We start from the raw sequence: 24,205 nt of genomic DNA on the forward strand, positions 1-24,205 counted from the left end.
AATTCAAGCAGAATGATACCCTGTGTGTAAACTTGAAAAGTGTGCAAAATGATACTTTTTCTTTGTTTAAGTAGGCAAAACCAATGCATGCTCTTAGCGGTCAGAAGGTGGTCTCCTTTAGGGAGGGAGAGGAGACTCTGGCTGAGAGGGAAGCTGGGAGGGTAGAATATTTGGACTGATGATTTTCAACTAGAGGACCTTCCTAGGACCACTGTCAGTTCAGAGAAAGTTCTTGCCAGTCCATGAAAACTCCAGTGCTATTTATCACAACAGTTTCAACAGTTGGGCTGTGGTTCTAGTGACATCACTGCTCATTTAAAATGTTTGGGAATCTGGCTGGGGGTATGATTCTGTGGTAACAGTGCATGTTTTGAAAGCATGAGATTTTGGTTAGATTCCCAGCACCATACAAATTCCAATAAAGACAGACACACAAAACCACACTCAACGGTGCATACATTCTGTGCCTTATTATGTATCATATAAATACATACACACATAATATAGGCATATGATAATTTTATAAGTATAAGTGCAAAGCATTGATATGACACAAGGCATATATTCTAATAATGTTTAACTTTTGAAATTTTTATCTAGCCCTATATATCTCTTATCTAGCTACCTAGAGAAAATATAGACAGATGCTTGGGAAGCCAAAGGTTTATCAGGGGTCTCAAACTCAAGGCCCATGGGCCATTTGCGGCCCTCCATACAACATTTTGTGGCCCTCAACTGGCCTTCAAATATCGCAGTATTTGCGATTATTCGCTTACCAAATAATCGCAATAAAAATCGCATTAGTAAGAAAAAAATCTCATTAAACATTCGCATACCCCGAGCAGTTCCGTTCGGGGTATGCAAATGTTTAATGCAATTTTTTTGCGATTTTTTTCTTACTAATGCGATTTTTTAGTGCGAATATTCGGTAAGCGAAATCCCTTATGCTGCCCTGCCTCACCCGACTTTGCCTTCTGCGGCCTCCAGGTAAATTGAGTTTGAGACCCCTGGTTTAATGGAAATAACTGAGCTGAGGAGCTGGAGGGAGAGGAATGAATACACTTGGGCTTTGTATTTCCGAAGAAACTAGTAGTTCCTTATATGTTTGTTTCTTTTAAGTATTTCCCAAAGTGAGTGATACAGCCCCCACTTCAGGAGTTGCTAGAATAATCTAAGAGGATGGAAATAGCCTGAGAAGCTATTGGGGTGTGTTCCATTTACTTAAAGAAAGCAAGTTTTGAAGCCGGAGTGATAGCACAGTGGTAGGGCGTTTGCCTTGCACTCAGCTGACCCAGGACAGACCTGGGTTCTATCCCCAGCATCCCATATGGTCTCCCAAGCAAGGAGCGATTTCTGAGCACATAGCCAGGAGAAACCCCTGAGCGTCATCACCAGGTGTGGCCCCAAAACTAAAAATAAATAAATAAAAAGAAAGAAAGTTTCTAGGAATACAGAATCACTTTTCTGAAAAAAGAATGTAGGCAGGTAAGTTTGGACACCTCAGCTCCAAATTCTCTGATGAAGAAGGGTCAGGTGTAGGAATGATCCGGGGGGTGGGGTGGCATGGAAGAAAGGAGGAGGGGTTTTAGGAGCATGTTTCCAGCAGTTATTAGCAAAGTATGAGAAGCCTGGGGGGTGCAAAGCACCCAAGGAAGAACTGGCTCTCATGCTCTAGGCAGGAGCAAAGCCTCAGACCCTGCCACAAGCCTACCAGATGGCTGGTCACTGCAGGGGCCCTTGGAGACTCTATTAACTCCCCCCCCCCCACACACACACACACACCTCCACCTCCTCCTGAGGCCTTCGCTGCTGCTCACTCTCCTCACGACCCTCCATAAATGAGTGTTATATTGTGGTGGTGAGAACCTCTGTCTGGACTGACTTCTACTCTGCAGTCTGCATCTGTCTGGCAGTGCAGGGAATACACAACACAGCTCTGTGTTCACAGAACAGCCAGGCCCTTACTGTGTCCTCAGGGAATCCTGCTGAGCCTCCTACCCAGGACCTGCAAATCTTCCAACTCATCACCTCAGGCTCTCTCCTCATGTGCTGCACAGCCCAATCTTGGGAAGGCGCTGTGTGTTTGTGTGCATGTGGTGGGAGGTTTGGAATGTGTGTGTGTGCGTACGAGATACATGGGGAGGGAGATGCCATCGGATGTCCCACAGACCTGGGCAGATGGATTGAATGGAGAGAAGGAGAGGAGGAAAGATAAAAAACAAGAGGAACAGTATCATTCTTGGGGCTGGCACTCAGGGTGTGAGAAACCTTGGAGAGGGAAGAAGGGCAGAGAAGAAAGGTCTGCAAATAGGGGTCAGATCTGGAACACATCTCAATCCCCAGGCTCTATTCTCCCCCCTTCCATAGGGAGCAAGGGAATAGGGAGGGAGGGCATAGAAAGGGAGAATAAAGTATAAGGACCAAACAGGCAGTGCCTGAGAGCCCAAAACTGGTCAGTTGTTAGAGTATCCAGCCTAGATCTGAGTTCAAATTTCATCCTAGGCAAGTGACCCTGGGCAAGACATTTACCCTTCTTAGCTTTCACTCTAACTTGTAAAACTTGGTGACACACAGGAGTGTTACAGGAAAGAATACTGAGCCCAGGGCCTAGTCATCTGTGCCTAGTGGGGGAAGAGTTGCCAAATCTAGCACTAAGTGGGCACCCAGTGTGGCTGTGGCCTTCCACCAACCTGAGGCAGTTGACAACTGCTGAAGAGATTGACTGATAAGTCCACTATACAGAAGAGAAAACAAAGGTGCACCTGCATCTGAGAGAATGCAGTCAGCAAGGGGCAGAGCCAGAACTAAAAGCCCCCAACAGTATTCTGAAATTTGAGGCTCTCTGTACCTGCTGATTGCATTAAAATCAGGGACTTTCCTATGAAGCTGGGGAGCAGAGTTGGTATTTGACAAAGAAGACACTAGTCTCCTCACTGCTCCCTAGTCAGCCTCTCCTTCCCCTCAGTGCAACGTTTGTCTGGGATCTCAGGGACTAAAGGGTACAAAGGAGTCTGGCTTTCTGGGTGTGGTTTCCCAGTGTAGACACTGCCTGCCCCGCTACCTCTAAGTGCTTGAATGACCTCCAGGTCCTTGGCATGAGGCAGAGCAGGGCCAGCCCTGCCTGGGGCAGCATCCTAATACCAACCTTGGGCTAAGGCTTCTGATAAGCAGCTTGGCAAGCACAGGGCAGTTCCAACTCCATCTCTGTGTCACCCACTCAGCATCCCTACTTGGGATAAATGGCTGTGCCAAGAGCCAGCAGCAGCACCCCTGGCCCAGGAGCAAGAAGCAGCTCTTCTCTCTTCTGTGCCCTAGAGGGCAGGACAGCTCAGCCTGGAAGCAGCTGGTTTTTGCTAAATGGTGGGAACAAAATTAAGATGCAGCAGAGCTGGTAAAAAAAAAAAAAAAAAGGGTCCTGAGGTGGGAGAAGTGAGGGTGAACTTCGAGGCTATCCTTGACTGGGGGCATGGAAGGAAACCCACGTCTCTGGTAGGGGTTCTTGTGTAAGCAGGAAGCATATGGGCCACAACCATGCTCCTCTCCAGTTCTGGCTCAGATCCACTGATTCCCTGTTTCTGGGGTGGACACCAGAAGTCAGCACTTGAAAAATGGCCTAGATTGGTCTGAGCCAGGAAGGAGGCAGAGAAGCAAAAGGGAAGTAGTAACTATGAGGACTTGTTTGCTTTGTGCACAGAACGTGTTAAGTGGTTCTTTCACGGGTACACTGCCATCATTTCACAGCCTGGAACATAGGTCTGGAAGTCCCCAGCAAGTACATGGTGAGTCCAGATTTTGTCAAATTTGACATTCCAACCCTATTTCTTTTCTTTTCTTTTTTTTTTTCTCATTTTCATTTTCTTTCCCTTTCCTTTTTTCCATTTTTTTCTTTCCTTACCTTTACTTTTTTTCTTTCCTTTTGTTTTGGGGCCACACCCAGTTGTGCCCAGGGCTTACTTGGGCTCTGCACTCAGGGGTCCCTACTGGTGGGATTTTAGGACCAAATGTGATGCTAGGGATGGAACCCAGATCAGCTGTATGCAAAGCAACTGCCCTACCAGCTCTACTGTCCCTTTGTACTGCTCCCACCCACCCCACCTACTTGATGTTTTATTTCCTAGTGTTGGGATTCAAGTTTAGATGAAGCTAACAACATTCTGGAGAAGCTCTCACATTGAGAAATTATGTTCTAAGAATAAGCAATAGGAAGCATGTGCAGCATGTATGCTTTACTGGTTTTTCATCTATTCACTGAAGCCTCTCAAAGACTCTGGGAAGTAGGTATGTTCTTGTCACCAGTTTATCTATGTATAGGTGAAGAAATTGAGACATAGTGAAGTGGAAGAATGTGTCCCAGCTTATAAGTAGTGGAATCCTCCCCTGTTCCCAGTATGCATCCCATATCTCCCTCCTTCATCCCTCCCCCCCCCCCCAGAATACTAGTGTAACTGGTCCCCACTTGTAGAGCTTGCTGTGAATTAGGTATAGATTCTGTTGTCATTGACTTTGGGTTTGATGGTCAGGTCTGATCATTTTTTATTTCCACTAAATGTTCATGTAAGTGTCTGGACCTGGTACCATTCATTCCCCCCACACCTCAGTTTATGAAGCTGAACAAGATGATTCAATCAATGTGGTTCTGTTGGAAATATAGAAAAAGGAAATGGAAAAGAAGAAGGAAAGAAAAAACAAAAAATCTAGAAGGGGTCCTTTTAGGTGTTGTAGATATCAATTTAGAAGCGGGAAGGAAAAAAAAAGAAAAAGGTAACAAGAAAAAAAAAACAACAAAAAACAACCAAGCAATAACAAAAAATAAAAAACACAAACAAAAAACAAAACAAAACAAAAAAAAACAAACCAAAGCTGGAGACTACAAAAAATACCAAAAGAAAAAAAAGAAAAAAGAAAAATGGTGGAATGCCCTTGATTTATTGTCACTATTAACAATGAATATTACTGTGAAATATTTGTACTATACTTTGGCCACAATAAAAATTAATTAAAAAAAAGAACATGGAATGGCAGAAACAAATTTATTATAAACATTTATGTAAATTGTTTAAATAAAGTAATAATAATTTAATACAAAAAATGATTCAGGCAATGTGATTCCTAAATCTGTGTTTTTAGCCACAAGACCTTTTGCCTCTCGAAATTTCAGATAAAGATTAACTTGGAAAGTTTCCTAGGACTAGATCTCAGGAGGGCAGTGAGGTGGTCAAGAAGAGGTAGGAGTCCCTTAATTTGTCTTAGTGGTGAACCCACTGAAAAGCATTTTCTTTTTTAAAAAACACATAAAAATATTACTTTATTTAATGTATTCTCTTCAGTTTGGGCTAATGAGAAGGCTCAAAGTGTCTTCCAATGAAAAGTGTTTTCTAATGAAAAAGAAAAGAAAGAAGGCTGGAGCAACAGTATGGCAGTCTGCTTGCCTTGCATAAAACTGACCTGGGTTCTACCCCCAAGCACCCTATATGGTCCCCTGAACCCCACAGAAAGTGATCTAATGGTCAGGAATAAGCCCTAAGCATCACCAGGGTGGGTCCAAAAAATAAAATGAAAAAGAAAAGAGAGCACAGAGACAAACCACTGCCAATGACAATGGATTCAGTGATGGATTTCATGCAGAAATCTGCAACTTGCGAAAAGCTATATTTTAAATGTTGTGTAAATCAAGGAAGAAAAATAAATGAAAATATGTACTATGTTCTTGGATTGGAAGGCTGAATATTAAAAATGTCAGTTCCTCCCAAATTGACCTACTAATTCAGCACACTCTAAATTGGAATTCCAAAGGGGTTTATAAAACCAAAAATAAAACCACCAGAATTTAGCAATCTGGTGATGCTAAAATTCATGGGAAATAAAGTTGCCAAAGAAAATGAGCTCTAATTATCTAAATATTCCTATCAGAATATAATATAAATTTAATATAATATGAAAAATTATGAGAAAGTCATGTTTGTTTTTCCAGATTTATTGAGGCATAACTAACAAATAAAACTGTCTAGGGGCCACAAAGATAGTTCAGCAGTAGGGCAATTGTCTTGCATTCAGTTGACTCAGGTTCCATCCCTGGCATCCCATATGTTCCCTTAAGTACCACCAGGAGGGGTTCCTGAGTACAGAGCCAGAAGTAAGCTCTGAGCATTGCTGGATGTGGCTCCAAACAAAGAAACAAAAAATCTATGTATAATGAATATCTACAATGTGATGATTGACATAAGTATTGCATATAATTAGCACAACTTAGCTAATTAATACATCAATTCACTTAGTTTTCTTTATGAGCATGTGTGAGAACTTATAAGGTATACTCTTTTGAGAGATAGCATAGAGGTAAGGGCCTTACATGCAGAAGGACGGTGGTTCAAATCCTGGCATCTCATATCCCTCTGAGCCTGACAGGAGTGATTTCTGAGTGTAGAGCCAGAAGTAAACCCTGAGCGTTACCGGGTGTGTCCCAAAAATGAAAAAAAAAAAAGAAAAAGAAAAAAAAGAAAGATATATACTCTTTTAGCAAATTTGAAATGTACAATACAGTATTGTTAATGGTCATCAACAGCTGTAATTTAGATGCCCAGATGTACTCATTTTACAACTGAAAGCTTGTACTTAGAAAACAATGCTAACAAGACAATGAAGTATTGCTCAAGCATAAACAAAGCAATGGAACTAAAACAAGGGCCCAGAATCAAACCCAAAGACACACTTGATTTGGCTAACACATTTTCTTCCAATCAAAGAAAAAAAAAGCTGACAATTGAATGGTATAAACAAATTTTAGTTGTTACTAGATGAAAAGAGATTGAAATGGAATCCCTACCTCAACATTATACAAAAATCAATTCCTCATGGATTGAAGATGAAAATAAAGGGCAAAACTATTAAATCCTCATAAAGAGAAAAAGACATACTATAATGAAGAGAAGATGTTTTCAACTTAACTGACAAAGATTTAGATCCAGGATATCTTAAGAACCATAGCGAATTCATAAAAAAAAAAAAAAAGACTCAGAAGCCAATAGAAAATTGGCATGTCATCATTTCACAGAAGACAAAAAAATATAAATGAACCATAGCAAGTGAAAAGATGCACAAAGAAGTTATAAATCCAGGAAATACATATTAAACCACTGTGCTTAAAAGACTGGCAATAGAAAAAATATTGCAATGGAAAGTTTCCATTAATGGACTACTTCCAAAATTAATTTCTCAGTATTTAATAGAGATGAACCTCTAAACATCCTATAAACCAGCAATTTATTCCTAAATACAGTGCCTTTAGAAACTATTGAACATGCATATAAACATATCTATGCAAAAGTATACAGTTAATATTATTTAAAATATTTAAATAATCACAAACAATTCAAACATGCTTCCACAATTGAATAGGTTGTCTGTGATGGGTGCAAATAATAAGTTGTCTATGTGCCATGAAAATGAGTGGATAGTGGCCTGAGTGGTAGCATAGGAGGTAGGGTTATACCTTGACGCTTTCAACCTGGGTTTGTTCTCCGTCATCCATGTGGTTCCCTGAGTCTGCCAGGAGTGATTCCTGAGTGCAGATGCCAAGTGAGGCCCAAAAGAAAAAGAGAAAGAGAAAGAAAAAGAAAAAAAGAAAAGAAAGAAGAAAGGAAGGAAGGAAGAAGGAAGGAAGGAAGAAAGAGAAAAGAAAGAAAGAAAGAAAGAAAGAAAGAAAGAAAGAAAGAAAGAAAGAAGAAAGAGAGAAAGAAAGAAAGAAAGAAGAAAGAGAGAAAGAGAGAAAGAAAGAAAGAAAGGAAAGAGAAAGAGAAAGAGAGAGAAAGAAGGAAAGAAAAAGAATGAAAGAAGAAAAAGAGAAAGGAAGAAGAAAAAGAAAGAAGGAAGGAAGGAGGAAGGAAGGAGAAGGAAGAAAGGAAGGAAGGAGGGAGGAAAGGAAAGAAAGGAAAGGAAAGGAAAGGAAAAGAAAGGAAAGGAAAGGAAAGGGAAGGAAGGAAGGGAAAGAAAGAAAGGAAAGGAAGGGAAGGGAAGGAAGGGAAGGAAAGGGAAGGGAGGGAGGGAAAGGGAAGGGAGGGAGGGGAAGGGATGGGGAGGGAGGGGAAGGGATGGGGAGGGAGGGGAAGGGAAGGGAGGGAGTGGAAGAGAGGGAGGGAGGAGAGCGAGGGAGGGGGAGGGAGGGAGGGAGGGAGGGAGGAAGGGAGGGAGGGAGGGAAGGGAGGGAGGGAAGGGAAGAGAGGGAGTGAGAAAGGAAGGAGGGAGGGAGGGAGGGAGGGAAGGAAAGAGAGGGAGGGAGAAAGGAAGGAGGGAGGGAGGGAGTGGGGGGAGGAAGGAAGGAAGGAGGGAGGGAGGGAAGGGAAGAGAGGGAGGGAGAAAGGAAGGAGGGAGGTAGGGAGGGAAGGAAAGAGAGGGAGGGAGAAAGGAAGGAGGGAGGGAGGGAGTGGGGGGAGGAAGGAAGGAAGGAGGGAGGGAGGGAGGGAGGGAGGGAGGGAGGGAGGAAGGAAGGAAGGAAGGAAGGAAGGAAGGAAGGAAGGAAGGAAGGAAGGAAGGAAGGAAGGAAGGAAGGAAGGAAGGAAGGAAGGAAGGAAGGAGAAAGAGAAAGAAAGAGGGCGAGGAAGGAGGACAGTAGGAGGGTCCAAAACTGAGATACAGGAATCTCTCCAACCTGGTCTCAGTTGTTCCATCAGGGTAGTTCTGAGATAACACTCAAGATGCTTGCAACAATTCCGAGCATTCTCAGTGCAGCCTGTATGTCAGGGTCTTTGTATCTGTAAGGAAAAGACAGGATTGGACTGGTGCCCATGGCCTGTGTCACCAAGGCCAAGGTAAATGGAAGTGATGCCTCCCAGCAATCCCATTAGCTTTGCTAATGCTCCAGCCGCCAACCCACCCAACTTGCCCTCAGGCCCCTTGAGGGCCAGGACGATGGGTCTAGAGTGAAGCCACATGGCCCTATGGCTCTTGGAGCGTAGGTCAGATAGGGAGATGCTGTTCCCTCCAGTCTAGTTTCAGCTGAGTGTCCCCACTGTGGTCCCCAGAAATTTTGGAAACATAAAGTGGAACTCTCAGAATTTAGTGATTGTTCCTCTGATGGGATGGTGTGCACCAATATATGTGTGTGGAGGTTCATCCCAGCTGCGAATTCCTCCCTCCATCCTCACAACAAACACTGTCCACCCACACCATTGTCAATCACAGTTCCTGTCACTGCAGACCCCACCCCATCATATTTTCACTACCTGGAACTCAGTTAGAAACCTTTTTCTGGCAACACTCCCACGGATGTATTTTTGATTCCTGGCCCATGATCAGGCCTACTTTGAAGGTTCTTTGGGTTAGAGTCCTCAAGTATAGCTGTACCTTTCTGCACCCTCTTTTTCTGGTCTCCAGTCCTCTCCTGTCTCCCAAGAATGCTCCCTTATCAATGACTAAAGTTTTAATCTTCATTTTAGGGTTTGATTTTGGAAGAATGAGTTAAACACTCTCCACCAAATTCCCAAACTTTAACTAATGAGTGAATCACTTCTAATTCTGTTTTCTGCAAGTGTCGAAAGCTATAGCTATGTAACATGACAGAAGGCACTGGCCATGGTCATGATGGGGTGGGCATGGAAATGGCTGTGCTAGACAAACACAAATCATCTCAGTATAACTCAATATGAGAGGGGATTGTCAGAGAAAATTTTCCAGCAAAGGTGACATGAGATTTTGAAGGCCATGTAAGTGGTATCTGAGTAGGAAAGAAAGACAAAAAGAAGTAGACTTAAAAATCTAAAAGAAAAAGTTTTAAAAGGTGTTGGTAGTTGTACATTTCTCAAATTATTGGAAAAGAAGATCTACTTTGGAGGTAGCAAAGGGTAGCAAAAATCTTGTAGAAGATTGGAGAATCAGAAGAGCAAGAAATGTGGTTAAGTAGACAGGCAGTATCTTGTCTCTCTTACCTCTGAGGGTGTTTAGATATTATCTCAGGAAGATTGGAGGATTTTAAGAAATTGCAGGTTATCTTCTTTGGATTGCATAAGTATCAAGTGTTCATTGTAGAAAAATTGGCAGATAAAGAAAAGTATAAGGAAGAAAATAAAATTACCTCCAATCCTGAGTTAATTCAATCACATACATGTGTTGTTTCTCTGAGAAGATTCAGCCATCAGAACTGAGTTTAGTAAGGGCTCCTATAGCTGGTCAGTATCACAGGGCTGGAGAGATACTGTACATGAAGACAACAGCCAGGAGGCAGCTGCAGAGCAAGTGAAGGGCTTCATAGGATATTCAGAGATGAGATTCGATAACCCAGTTGAGTGGGGTATAGCAGTAGCAGATCAGAAGGGGACATGACTACCAGGGAGGTTCTGAGAGCCTCCACCCAGCTGCTGGGGCAAGGACCTGATAATGAGGGTTCTCATTTCAGTTCTGTTCATTTCAACCTGTAGCAGGTCCCTAAACACTCCTTCCTAAAAAAACAAATGGATCCTAATTCTGTTGCCATTTACGTCTGGTGCTGGTCAAAAAACTCCTGGTCAATAGAGAGACACGAGACCTGAGATTATGGGCACTCTGCTCCATCCTCTCCCTGACTTTCTCTCTCTAATCATCAGCGTTGAGGCTGAGGAAGACCCCATTTTCACCTCTCTATCCATAGAGGACATTTGTCCTGTTAATCTTGAAGACTGAAGGGGTTGAAGAGATAGCATGCAAAAGGACTGTGGTTCGAATCCCGACATCCCATATGATCCCCTGAGCCTTCCAGGAGCGATTTCTGAGCATGGAGCCAGTAGTGGCCGCTGAGCACTGCCGGGTGTGACCCAAAAACCAATATATATATATATTGAAGACTTAAGTGTCCTATGTACCATCATGACCTCATTTGCTACACATACTCATTGATGCCTTGGGCTGGTACAGGACTGGCAAACTCCATGCCCCAAGGAGCTCACAAGCCACTGAGAGTGAATCATAAACTAATACATGTGAACAGTAATGTGCAGGGTGAACTAGGATCCTGGGTGTTGTTTTAGAGTCAAATGTCTAGGAATGGACTATATAAGGATGATTGTAATGACTCAGGTCGAGTCTGAGAGACATGACACTCAGTCTCAGAAAAACATCTATAATAATCCTGGAGTTGGGGGCAGGTTGGTGGATACTGGTGAAAAGCTGGGTGTTGAAACACTGTAAGCCTGAAAATCATGAATATCTATGTAATGTTATAATTCATGGTGATTCAATAATAGTAATAATAATAATGGAAATAATAAAAATATGTGAGGAGAAAGAGAAAATACATGTTTTAGAGAAATTACAGACTTCTCCAGAGTTGAAATAAGTAAACAAGAGACAAGGAGACAAGCAAGCAAGAGATGTGTTTAAGGGGAAAATAAGCAAGCAGAGACATAAAGACAAGCAAGAGAGAGATGTGTTTAAGGGAGACCATGGGCCTGAAAGAACAAGCCTAATTTATTCAACTGTTACTCAAAATTTCACCCAATTTCGCCTTCCCTGCAGTCTCACCCAATTCTAAACATTTTTATTCTGGGTGGATACCCCTTCTTCAATGGATGGACTCCTCTTCTCTGAAGGAAAGAACTCTCTCCAGAACTCCACCATCCAGCACTATTCAGGTCTAGAGCAGGCCAGACACATCTGTGGTGTGACTGAGTGAGTGAACCAAAGAGTTAATCCGAGTTGTCAATAAGTGAGTGGATGAAGGAATGAATATCAAGTCAAATGGCCCAGTCCTTGTTTCATTATTGCTCTCTCAAAATCCTTAACAAAACCTGACTCTGCTGTTCTGCACCCCCCATTTCCTTATCATATTTTACCCCATTGCATCCTTCACATTTCATATAACGACTTAGGATGTCTCGCCAGCTTCTCCCCACCCCACCTGGTTCACTCATGGGAGTTTTGAGTGATTTCCCACACCTGAGACAGAGCCTAGAATAGATAGTTCCTGGCACATAGGAGTCCAGACAGAAATGCGCTAATGAGTGAAGGGGAAGTTCTTGGCTTCAGACCAGCTACCATGAACATTACTATCCTACCCCAAATGAAAAACTGCAGTGCCTGAGAGATAGCTCAGGAGAGAGATAGTGCAGCGCCTAGAAAGCTTGCCTTGCACGAATTTGCACGGTGTTTGAACTCCAGAAGCACATGGGATCCCCAGAGCCAGGCTAGGAATGATCCCTGAGCACAGAGACAAGAGTAAGCCCTGAACGCCCATGGATATGACCCAAACCCTCTCCGCCCTCAAAAGTTGCAAAAATACTTGTTGCATTATGGCCTTTCATCCCCAAAGCCAGTACAAATCCACTATTCAAGCCCCCTGGCCTGACATCTTTTGTCCCGAGATGCAATGAGCATTCCTTTTCGGTGGATGGAGCAACTCTGGAGGGGAACTGAAGTGGCCAGTTGCTGTGCTGGTACCGACCTGGGGGCTCCGGTTCTTTCCTGACCTCCTCTCCGGGGACTCGGGGACTCAGATCCTAGCTCTGGGAGTCTCGCTCTCCTCCCCGGGTGGAAGTCAGAGCCTGTGGAGCTATGTCTGGAGTCCTAGGTGTGTAGGAAAAAGAAAGAGTCGGGCTCCTGTGAGTCTCCCGGAGCGCGGTACCCTGAGCCCGCGCCTCGCTCCAGCCCCTGCCCATCCCGGCCTCGCTGTCATTCTACATTAGTGCTAACAGGCTCCAGACGGAGCGGGCCCGGCGCTGGGTTAATGCAATCGGCGCGTTACCTGGGGCGCAGGCTACATTACCAGCCTGGCCCCCTCCCGACGCGGCCAGAAGCAACTAGCCTGCCCTCGCCGGCAGCCCCGGGCAGTCTCCAAGTGCTCCTTGGGCCGCGCCCGAGCGCCACGCGGTGAAGTCCAACCCCAGTCCGCGCCCCACAGCTGCCGAGGTCAGGCGGGTCCGGGACAGGAGGGAAGCCCGACACCGGTCCCCGTGGCACGGCCGGACACGTGAGTGCGCCCTGCACCTGGGACCCGGCTAGGTGTCTGGGGAGGCTCTGGAGCCGCGCGAAGCTCCAAAGTGCCAGAGTTTAGAAGCGCAAAGAGGTTGAAGTGTCTGGGAGACTCCTGGGGCTGCTGGAGGTGGCGCGGACCCAACTGGGGTTGTGGGGAGGCGGCGGCAAGCTGTCCCGGGAACCCTCAGCCTGGGCGTGTCCAGACCCCGTCGTTCCTTCTGGGGCGAGAGAGAGGACGAAGGAGGGAAGCTCTGCGGGGGTCTTTAACCTGACTAATAGGGCGGGCAGGGTCGGACTCCACTCTAAGTTGGACTCCAAACCTGGAAAACACCACCTTTATTGCAAATTGTCCTGATTCACGCGTGCCAGGTTCTGGGAACCAAGCGCGCACCGACCGCCTGGTCGCCTGCGTTCCCAGGAGCTCTCGAAGGCGCGCGCAAGGCGGAATGGCCCGCTGATCCTCCCCTAACCCCTCGTTGCCTTTTTCTCCGAACAGAACCGAACCTCGGCTCGCTCCCAGTCCTGCTGACGTCCCCCGTGGCCAGCCGCACCCATGATTCTGGCACGGATGAACTCGCAGGTGCAGCCGGAGAACGGCGGGGCTGACCCGGAGTCCGAGCAACCCCTACGGGCGCGTAAGTCGGCGGCGGAGCTGCTGGTGGTGAAGGAGCGCAATGGTGTCCAGTGCCTCCTGGCGTCCCGCGACGACGACGCGCAGCCCCGGGAGACCTGGAGCAAGAAGATCGACTTCCTGCTGTCGGTGGTCGGCTTCTCTGTGGACCTGGCCAACGTGTGGCGCTTTCCCTACCTCTGCTACAAGAATGGTGGAGGTGAGTGAGCCCAGGGTCGGGCTGGGAATTGGACTTGGGGTTCTACCTGCAGGCCAAGGTGGCTGGGAGAGCAAGTCATTGGAAGCATGCTCTTTGTGAGCAGAGGAAATTCAAAGTTAACCTGGGGTGCAGGGGTACATGAAGGGACTGGGTGGGCAGCTCCGAGTCAAAGTTGGCACCTCGATAGAAGAGGGATGACCAGGGGCAGTGCGGCTAGAACAGGCTTAGGGGAGCGCTCAGGGGATGGATTTGGACAGTTATGCAGAGAGAACGATTTGGAGATTTGGAAAGCCTTTGAAGGGGGACTAGTAGTGCTCTGGCACGAAACAATTCCGTGATCAGGAATCCAGCTCTTTTAAGAAAGAGCTTCTCTACAAAAATGGGATGGAGTATTAGGTCCCCTTTGGGTGGAGGGGCTGGACATAAGCTGGAGCTGAGCACACAGGGAAACTTGTTCTGAGAAGATATCTGAGGAGACAGCCTGGGGAACAGGCAGTTGGATGCTTGAATCCTAGTTCATAACCAGGACCTTTTGCTCCTTAGGTTCCCAAACCATTCAGTCCTACTCCCTTTGCTGGAATAAGTTTGGGGCACACTGTATTTACCTTGCAGGAAAATGACCTAGTGGAAGAAGTTGATAATGGGGAAAAGAGGGATAATTCTGACACTTTCTTGGGACCCTCCTGCCTGAGGCACTGGTTGGGGGGAATCGAGGGTTGGGGGAGGGAGTAAAGTGATGAGTTTTTTTGTGTTGTAGGATCCTGATATTGTCTCCTTGCTCTACTCTGTCCCTGAGCAGGACACTTGTTTTTGGTGTGACACAGGGAAAGGATAAGAAGAGCGAGACTGTCTCACCTGCTTTGGATGTAGGGTTTCTGGTCAGGCTCAAGTATTTGGGACCCTTGCTACAGGAAGAGAGGGGTACAGGTTCCATGTTTTTTTTGAGTACGCAGGTACTCAAGAAGGAAAGTAACACTGAGGTACCTTATGCACATCCTCAGGGACCCCTCCCTACAGACTGCATGTCTCCTTAGACAGTGGGAGAATCAATATATAGCCCAAAGCATTTGATTGTTTCTTTGGTTCATCATAATGTTAGGTCCAGTGCTAGGTTTTACCACAATTGCCTCCATGATGAGTCAACCACAGTTCCTTGCTTGGGCATTTGGTCCCCTCCAGTGGCAATCATCGTGCTGCTGTAATATATCCCAATGTCAGGAGGGTTTCATGAAACAAAAGCACCCCAAGTTGCCCATTCGACATATCTACTTGATGGATATTCTAGATTAGAAGGCTCTCAGGTCCTGCCCACATACATAGCAAATGCTGTGTACAGGTGTTATCCCAGACCCTGACCACATACACAGAGCATCTGCTCTATACAGGTGCTCTAGCAGACACTTAGAGCAAGATGGAACTGACTTGTCCCCAAATCCATCCATTGGTTCAAGCCATCGACTGCACATGCCCTTCTAAGCAGCCTACGAATTGTTGGCTCTTTTTTTGAGTTAATTCCAAGTAGGTGAGAACATGTGGAAGACAGAAACTGTGGCCCTTGGATCCTTATAAACGTAAGATACGGCTCTGCTCCTAGGAAGGTCCCAGTCAAGGGAATTCCACACATCTCTATGGTAGTTAAAGCAATGAAAGGTCCAAGCCCACAAAGACCTAAGGCATCTCCAGGTAAAGCAGAGACCCCTCCACAGTCTCCACAGAAAGGGGCAGCACCAAAAGTGGGGAGGGCCAGGATTGGGGGAGGAGCCTTGTTCTCTCTACTGGCTGTGTTGGGTAATACATTTTCCCACCTGTTGAGTGAAAATGGTGTGGGTCACCCTAATGGCGTGAGAAGGACGGAAGGTGATGGTGCCTAGAACAAGGCAACTGGAGCTGACAACAGTTTCTCCACATCAGTAGGGTGGTATATGGAGTCCCAGAGGGCAGTGTTCCCTTCAAGACCTCAATCAGGTCTGTTCAGGGGAGTCTGGTAGAAGGGGATGTGGTCAGAGGATTAGCTGTGTGGGGAGCATTTGGAAACGTCTTTGAGGCAGGGGTGCAAGCTGGCTCGAGGAGATAAGGCGGAGCGGAAGTTGGGTGGGGCACAAAGGCCTAGAATGCCAGGCAGAGGGTCGAAAGTGATACTAGGCAATTTCACTGTCGGGTGAGCATGTCTGTGGACATTGCCACAGGGCAACACAGCCCCTTTTTACCTTGGCGTTTGAAATGACTCTTGCTCACTTACAGCCATCCTTCCCAACATGCTGAAATCAAGCCTTCTTAGCTCTGCTTAGAAAAGCACTTCCCTTACTCTTAGGCTGGCCCCATGCACAGTTGGCTGGCAAGGGAGATTCTGGCATTGCAAGAGTCATCCAAATGTCCACATTATCCAGATCGGGCACAGCTACTCTTTGGGCCCCACTATATCTGGTAACAGACTGAGAGGACTCCCACAGAACCATCCCTTTGTACTGCCAGGCTCAGTATTATCCTAGCTGGCACTGTCCCACTTGTATATTCTATAGCCTAGATGCTGCCAGTAGGTTGGTATTTATTTATCAATAAATAATTTATTGAATCAACATGAGATACACAATTACAAAGTTGTTTGTGATTGAGTTTCAGTCATACAAGGTCTAATACTCATCCCTCATCAGTGCATACTTCCTGCCACCAATGTCACCAATTTTTTCCCATCTTCACTTATCTCCTTGCCTGTCTCTATGACAAACATCTCCCTTTTTTTCCTCCCTCTCTTCCTTTTTTCCTTTTAGAGACTGGTTTGCAATATTGTTATTGAAGGGGTATCATGCATATCACTTTCTCTCCTTTCATCAACCAGTTCTTGTCCAGAGTGATCATTTCCAACTCTCATTGTCATAATGGTTCCTTCTTTGTCCTAACTCTACTCCCTGCTCTTTATGGCAGGCTTCCTACCATGGCAAGCCCTCCTGACTCTTGTCTCTATTGCCTTTGGGTATTCTTACCATACCATCATTTTGTTTTTAATTTTGGTTTTGGTTTTTGGGTCACACCTGGCAGCGGTCAGGGGTTACTCCTGGCTCTATGCTCAGACATTGCTCCTGGCAGACTCAGGGGACCATATGGGATGCCAGGATTCAAACTACCATCCTTCTACATGCAAGGCAAATGTCCTACTTCCATGCTATCTCTTCAGCCCCAACAATACCATCATTTTTTATGTCCCACAAATGAGTTCAATCATTCTCTGTCTATCCTTCTCCCTCTGGCTCATTTTGTTCAGTATGTAATTACTCTCCATTTCTATTCATGTATATGAAAATTTCATGATGCAATTTATTCCGATATCTGCATAATATATATTGTGTAGGTGTACCACAGTTTATTTAACCACTCATCCATTCTTTGGCACTTAGGTTATTTCCAGATTCTATTGTGAATAGTACCAGCATTAACACAGTGCCTTCCATGTCCCTCCATGGAAGTTCATTTTGCCCTCTGGCCCAGCCTGTAGGGTTTGGGAGACATTACAAGGCCAATAGTTGAGTTCCACCCCCAATCACCTCAATCTGAATAAATGACTGAGAAAAACATCCTACCAAACATCTTCATGTAAGCTAATTGCTTACCTCCATGAAAATAAGAGACTTCCAGGGTGCAGGGGTTGTCTGGAATTACTCTTGGAAATTCTAGGTCCTGGTTCAAATATTTTCAGACAAAGAAACAATGCCAGGCAGTGGGACCTTTTGCAGGTTCTAGATTCTTTCTTTGTGCCTGTGGTTATGAGTTGTGGCTGTGCCAATCTCAGGGAACATAGTGGGTAAATATCTGTATGTCAGCCAAGAGGCTGCTGGGACTCCTCTCTGCTTTTATTCCAGGCTGTCCTGGACAGCTCTGCATTGCCAGAACAGCATCATGCCTTGGGGTTCAGACAGATCCACACCAGAGACTCAGTGTCACATTTCCCAAACATGTGACATGAGCCCCTGACAAGGCCTCCTTTTCCTTGTGTGGAAGAGGTGAGTGACTCAGCTTCCCTACAGTGATATGGCCCAAGACATCTCACATGCAAAGACTCAAATCAGTGTATGTTCCCATATAAGAGCTCAAGAAATGGAACTCTTCCCATTTGGTCCAGAGCTGAGACTTTGGTCAACTTGGGCTTGACCAAGGTGCAAGCTGGTTCCTGGCTTGGGACGGCAGAGGAAGATTCTAAGGGGAAACTGAGGAGAGTAATAAAACTAAAGTAGTCATGCCAGGAGTCTTGAATCAAGAGTCTATATGTTCCGTCTACCCCTATTCTGAGAGCTGAGACTTGTTCTGATGTCATTCCCTTACCGGAAGAGTGGGAGTTCACACTCCTACATGGGGATCCCAGGAGCAGATGTGGATATGTGATTCTAGTATTTGGAATTACACTGGGTGGTGCTTGGGGGACCATGTGGTTCCAAGGATGGAACCGAAGCCACCTGTATGCAAAACACATGCTCAGCCTTGGAGCTGTCTCTTTGGCCTTGAGACAGGTGATTGGAGATCATCATTGGGGCTTCCATTCTTCAAGTAACTTCCAAGTCTCAGGTAGCCTCATAGATTATGATCAAAAATGCTTCATTCTGGAGGCTATATATGAAGTGGCATATATAGTTGTGGTAAGTGTTGGCACAGGGACACATGTCATGCTGTGTGACATTGTTGTCCTCTGATACACATAAACCAGGCTGATGTGCTGGTCCTTATCTGGCCGTTGGCAGGTTTTAAGAGCTTGTTTTTGGCTGGAGCTGAATGAGGCCTTGCTCAGGGGACCTTAATGTGATTTGGCCCCTTGCTCTGCTAACAGAAAAGATTTGGAGTCTATTTCCAGCAAGATGGGCTCTCCTAGGGCTACGTTTACCTCCTGTCCTGTGAACCCAAACCCAACCATCTGTGGAAGACTTTGACTGCAGCTAGTATCTTTCCTCAATTGTATTTCTCATCAGAGTCACTGCTAAGATCTGTTTATTAAACCCTAAAGCCATTTTTTGTGCCCATCATGTGTAAGAGTTGAAGTGATGAACACAGGATGACCCTGTCAAGAGTGAGGGGAGGTCCTGATCTCTACTGCATGGACCACAACTTAGTTCTGAACAAATTTGAAGCCCTCATTTTTAATTACTAAAATATAGAGAAGATAAGATCCTAACACCTTCAGGGTTTCCTACCTGCAAAACTCCAGCTTCATTAATGAAACACAGGTCCAGAGAATAGGTGATACCATAACGATTGCATCATAGACTGAAATGTTCTCAACCTGGATTTCAGGCCTAGAACTGTGTTATATTCTCAACATCACCACATGCAGCCCTGGTGTCCACTGTACCACCAGAGTGGTCCAGTTAATCAACAGCACCTCAGAAACTGAGCAGAGTTGCATCCTTAGGCCCTTGTATTGAAATACAAGTCCAGTTGGCAGATTATTATGAGTGGGACTCTCAGGCTGCTGCCAGAGTACTGCCTGGGATCTTCACCACCCTCAAAAACACCCCTAAAATCAGATCCAGTCTCTGGAGATTATCAGCAGAGGGAAACTTGTCATGTGAGGAGATGCCTGTCTCTGGATTTCACCTGCTGTCTTAAGGGTGCAGGATTTAATCTCTTGGGGGAGGTTGAAGGCCTGCTAGAGGAAACCTACTAGAACAAGAAAGGGCATATGACCAGCTTTCACCACTGTGTGAATTTCCTAGCATAGCAACAAGGGTGGTCCAGTGTATATCTGGATTCTACCCAGTATAGCACAGACAAGTCTCGTAGATGGGTAGGGTGGTACCCACTTCACTTGGGCTGAAGTGCCAGTGAGGCCCCTGGATCATGGAGGAACTCAGAAGGAGATTGGACTTGGGGTGTGAAGCTGCTAGTGGGCACATCGTGGCTCAGCTGCCATGTCCTGGGAAGACAGTCTCTCTTCTGGACAAACTCAGTTTATTAGAGGAACTAGAGGATTTTCCTGCAGCTATTTTACTAGCAAAGCTTCTCTGCCTGGCTGTCAGAACATGAATAATGGCTCTGAAGAATGTCTGGCTCAGTGAGACATGTAAGGACAGAGTAAAGGCAGTAGGTAGAGGCTGCAGGGGGGTGAGCAGGAGAGGCATGATGGAAACATGCTGATCAAATAGAGGCCAGGCAGCCAGACTAGTTGACCTCAGACCTCAGACTGAAGCTGCGATAGCCCTTTAGACTTATTTTGAGTTGGGATGAGTGAGGGTCCCTGAATGTATGCCCACTGTCAATTGATCAATAACTTAAGGCCCACTGCCCTAGGAAGACCATATGGCCTTGGACCAACTTCTCTCTTCCAAAGAGGAAATTGTCTGGGTCCCAGCAGCAGGAGGCAGAAAGGGGCAGGTTCTTAACCATGAAAGGAAGCCCTAGGCAGCTCTTTTTGATTTGAGGGCTAGCCAAGGTCTGGAGTGGGGGTTCTTCTCATTTGCTATTGGTCAGTACTCTTCTTCAGATACTTTTTTTGTGTGTGTGTATTTTTTTTTCGGGCCACACCCGTTTGATGCTCAGGGATTACTCCTGGCTAAGCGCTCAGAAATTGCCCCTGGCTTGGGGGGACCATATGGGATGCCAGGGGATCGAACCGCGGTCTTGGTCCTTCCTTGGCTAGCGCTTGCAAGGCAGACACCTTACCTCTAGTGCCACCTCACCCGCCCCTTGTTCAGATACTTTTTATTGTTTATTTTTGATGTTAGGAGCAACACCTGGAAATGTTCAGGGGATACTCTTGGCTTTGCACTAATAAATTACTCCTGGAAAAGCTTGAGGAGCCATATAATATACCAGGGATCAAACCTAGGGATGCCAGGTGCAAGACAAGCATCCTTCACACAGCGCTGTTCTTCTGGCCCCAGACACTCTTATTTGGAATTGAAATTTGCAACTACCTTGACTGATTCCCAGTCCTTTGTACTCATGAGCTTCTCATGTGCATTCATATCTTCATTGGGCCAAGATCCTGGTCATTGTCTACTGCACAGGCCATCACATTTGTTCTTAATGTGCACAAAAGTGTGTCTGTCTGCTCCCCTGTGTGCTCAAGACATAACTTCTCTCCAAAGAGAGCCTGCTGAAGCCAGCTTGGCCACTTCTCTTTACTGTCCCCATACACTGATGTGCAGCTCTGACAGCCCCTTTACACCTTCCAAGGTCACTTCAACATGTATAGTTAAGCTGGAGACAGCAGTAACTCATGATTTAGGCTAGCTACAGTACCAAAAAAACAAACTCTCAATACACACCTGACATCAGACTGTAGTAGGGCTATGTCCCCACACTAATCAATTTTTTTTTAATTTAGGGCCCCAGAAGGGGGTCTGATCATTCCAGTCCAGCACAGTCAAGCTGGAGTGAATGCACCCTAGAGGTGATGAGCTCAGTTTCACAAGACGGCCACGACTCCCAGATACTAGCCCTGAGTAACAAGTTTCTCCCATGCTTCTGGCCAACCATCTGTAAATACATTTCCATCTCTGCAGCTTTGAGATTCCAGTAGGGACAGTGAACTCCATTGTACCTTTACCAATTTGTTAGGAAGGACTTTGCAGAGGGGAGAGACGAGGAGTGTGGTCAGATGAACCTAGAGGGGAGATGTGAGTAGTCAGATGAAGATGGACTTGGAGTTTTCCTAACTCAGGAGCTTCTGTTTCCTGGAATTTGTCTGACTCAGCCTCCTGGAATGGGGATGTTTGCACCCTAGAAATTCTCTCAATTTTTTCTTATGGAGGTATTTTATTTTTGATGGTTTTGGAACCATACCGTACATTAATGCTCTGGGCTTGCTCCTGATTCTACTCTTAGGAATAACTTCTATTTGAGCTCAGGGTACTGTAATGGAATGCAGAGGACTGAACCCAAGTTGACCATGTGCAAGGCAAGCATTCTACCTACTATAATATCTCTGGATATTTTTAATTAATTTTTTAAATCAATATGATTCACAAAGTTATTTATCATTGAGAGATACAAAGTTCCAATTGCAATTATATCACTCTTCCCATTAGTTTTTGTAGGGTCTCTTCCATGCTCCATATAGCCCTGCTTAACTGGCATATTTTTTTATATTTGACTGCTGGTAATTTGGATCTCATGCTTTCAATGTTGTTGACTCTGTGGGTTAGGTACATACATAGAGCACATCTCTGCACCACCAATGTGCCCAAAACCCTGCCCCTGTTAATTCCTATCCCCCTCTTTTGACTTCCTTCCCTATCTTTCTCATTTCTAAACTTTAGGATCAAGGGTACTCTAGAGCACTCCCAATAACTTGTATTTCCTCACCTTGTTTTTATATAAACCACAGATAATTGAGATCACCCAAAATTTGTACCTCTTATAACTTGCTTCACTTAACATATTATCCTTCAATTCTATCCAAGTTGTGAATTGCATGATTTCCTCGTTCCTTGGACCTACATGGTATTCTATTTTGTAAATATACAACACTTTCATGACCTACCTTTCTGTCTTCTTTTGAGATAATTTTAAGCACTTTATCAATATTAACTCAATCTTCAGTCCTTCTCTCCTTATTCCTGCACCAGGCTGCAGATTCCAAGCTTCTCAGCATAGCTGGGCCTTTCATGGTGATGGACTTGGAACCTATCTGTCCAGGAACCAACACAGGCTCACAGGTCACTGTGACCAAAAACACTTCCATCACCCAGGAAGTTACAAAGGTTTGAGGGGTGCTTGTCTGGACCAGATATGTCTATTTTATTAAATCATAGGGGTTTTCCTGGGCCTTGGCAATCTCCAGCCTCCATTCCTCACAGAGCCAGGTAAAGACAATACTTAGGATACCTTCCTTTCCCCCTCCAAATTCCCAGACTCCAGATATCCCTACTTAAATACCCCAACTTCTCTCAGGTCTCCCCACTGCTCTTTCTTCCTATAATATGGATGTTGGCACTTCTCTGGGCCCAAAAGAGTCTAGTGGACAGAACAGTTGAGATCAGAAAAGTAGCATGATGGGAACAAATGGGTACACATTCATTCCAGGTAGAGCTCCAAAGGCTATGAATTTCATATTTTAACTGTAGATTGACACAACAATTTTTTTTGATTTTTGGGTCATACCCAGTGATGCTCAGAGATTATTCCTGTCTCTGTACTCAGGAATTACTCCTGGTGGTGCTCAGGGGAGCTGTGCGATGCTGGGGATTGAACCCTTGTGCAAGACAAATGTCCCACCTGCTATACCAACTCTCTAGCCCTGACCCATCATATTTTTTACGTTTTTGTTTGGGGATAGAACTCAGCAGTGTTCAGGGCCTCTTCAAAGCAAAGATCAGGGAACTATATGCTGCCTGAGATTGACTAGGGTCTTAGCACAGACTGTATTCAGCTTTTAAATATATCTCAGGCCTGAGTAGTGTCTCTAAGACAAGTGGTACAGATCTTGTGTCCCAGTTGCCAGTGCACTGTGGGGAGCACCTCTGTCTTCAGTTGAGTCCCCAGAGGGTGTAAGAGGAGGGGGATCAGTCTGGCTGCCCTGGACTTTGATCAAGGTAGTCTTTGGCTCTGGTGGAAGATGCGGGCAGAAGCAACTCTAGCTGAGCTGCATCTCTGGCATGCCTGTCCTCCTGTTACTATATGGGGACAAGGTTAGAAGCTGTGGTTTGGGATTCCTGTCCTCAGCCGACTGAGCTGATGCCACCAGATCCCAGAAGATTGTTCTTGCCTTCCTGCAGTAACCACACTCTGTCCCCCACCAATCAAATCTATGGTCAGTGCCACTTCCAGGCATCCTCCCTTTTTCTGAGGTCCACTTCATCTGACAGAGTCTACCTGACTCTGAGAACTATGTATATTGACTTGGCACTTGCACAGAGGATTCTAGAACTCTTCTGAAGTCAGCGGGGGTACCTCTAATAGTGGGGAACCTAGCAGTATGTTTAGGACTTGGTGAGAAGGCATGGGGACTTTTTTCCCTACATCATTCAGCTGTTATGAGTCCCTTATACAGTTGACAGTTGTCCTCAAGGGTATGCCACATACATGTGTGTATGAATGTGTGTGTACCTTCTCAGGTATACATTTACTCACTTGTCAATCAATGTGTTGGGAACTCTGGGAGAGCCTTAGGAGGTATTGCTTTGCCTGCATTTCTTCAGGTCAGTCTCCAGTGTGTATCCACATAAATAGAACATTCCAGAACCATGAGTAAACTTTGGGTTGGCAACACCTAAATATCTAAAATTTCAAGTTGTGTGGGAGATTGGTTGATAGATTGAAGCTGCACACGTGGAGTTAAGCAGGGCTGTAGAAAGCAAAGTTTCAGGCATCGCTAGGTTACACCTGCTAGATGTTCAGCCTCAGTTTTCTGAGAACTGCTGCAAGGTTGTTTCTAACTATATCCTCCACTGCCCTTAGTCACCTTTTTGCCTCTCAGATCTTCCAAGGTTCCTCTAGGTCTTTCTGTAAGAAAG

At 45.4% G+C, this 24,205-nt stretch overlaps 1 protein-coding gene across 1 annotated transcript in view; it reads left to right on the top strand.

Annotated features, from left to right (window-relative positions):
• The first annotated feature begins 13,489 nt into the window (after positions 1 to 13,489).
• The window catches only part of SLC6A2 (solute carrier family 6 member 2), a 44,690-nt gene continuing 33,974 nt past the window's right edge, over positions 13,490 to 24,205 (top strand). The window contains exon 1 of the mRNA XM_049786072.1: positions 13,490 to 13,766. Coding sequence (XP_049642029.1) covers positions 13,490 to 13,766 — 277 coding nt within the window. The remainder of the gene's footprint in view (positions 13,767 to 24,205) is intronic.

This window comes from Suncus etruscus, chromosome 14 (genome assembly GCF_024139225.1).
Source record: "Suncus etruscus isolate mSunEtr1 chromosome 14, mSunEtr1.pri.cur, whole genome shotgun sequence".
NCBI classification, from domain to species: domain Eukaryota; kingdom Metazoa; phylum Chordata; class Mammalia; order Eulipotyphla; family Soricidae; genus Suncus; species Suncus etruscus.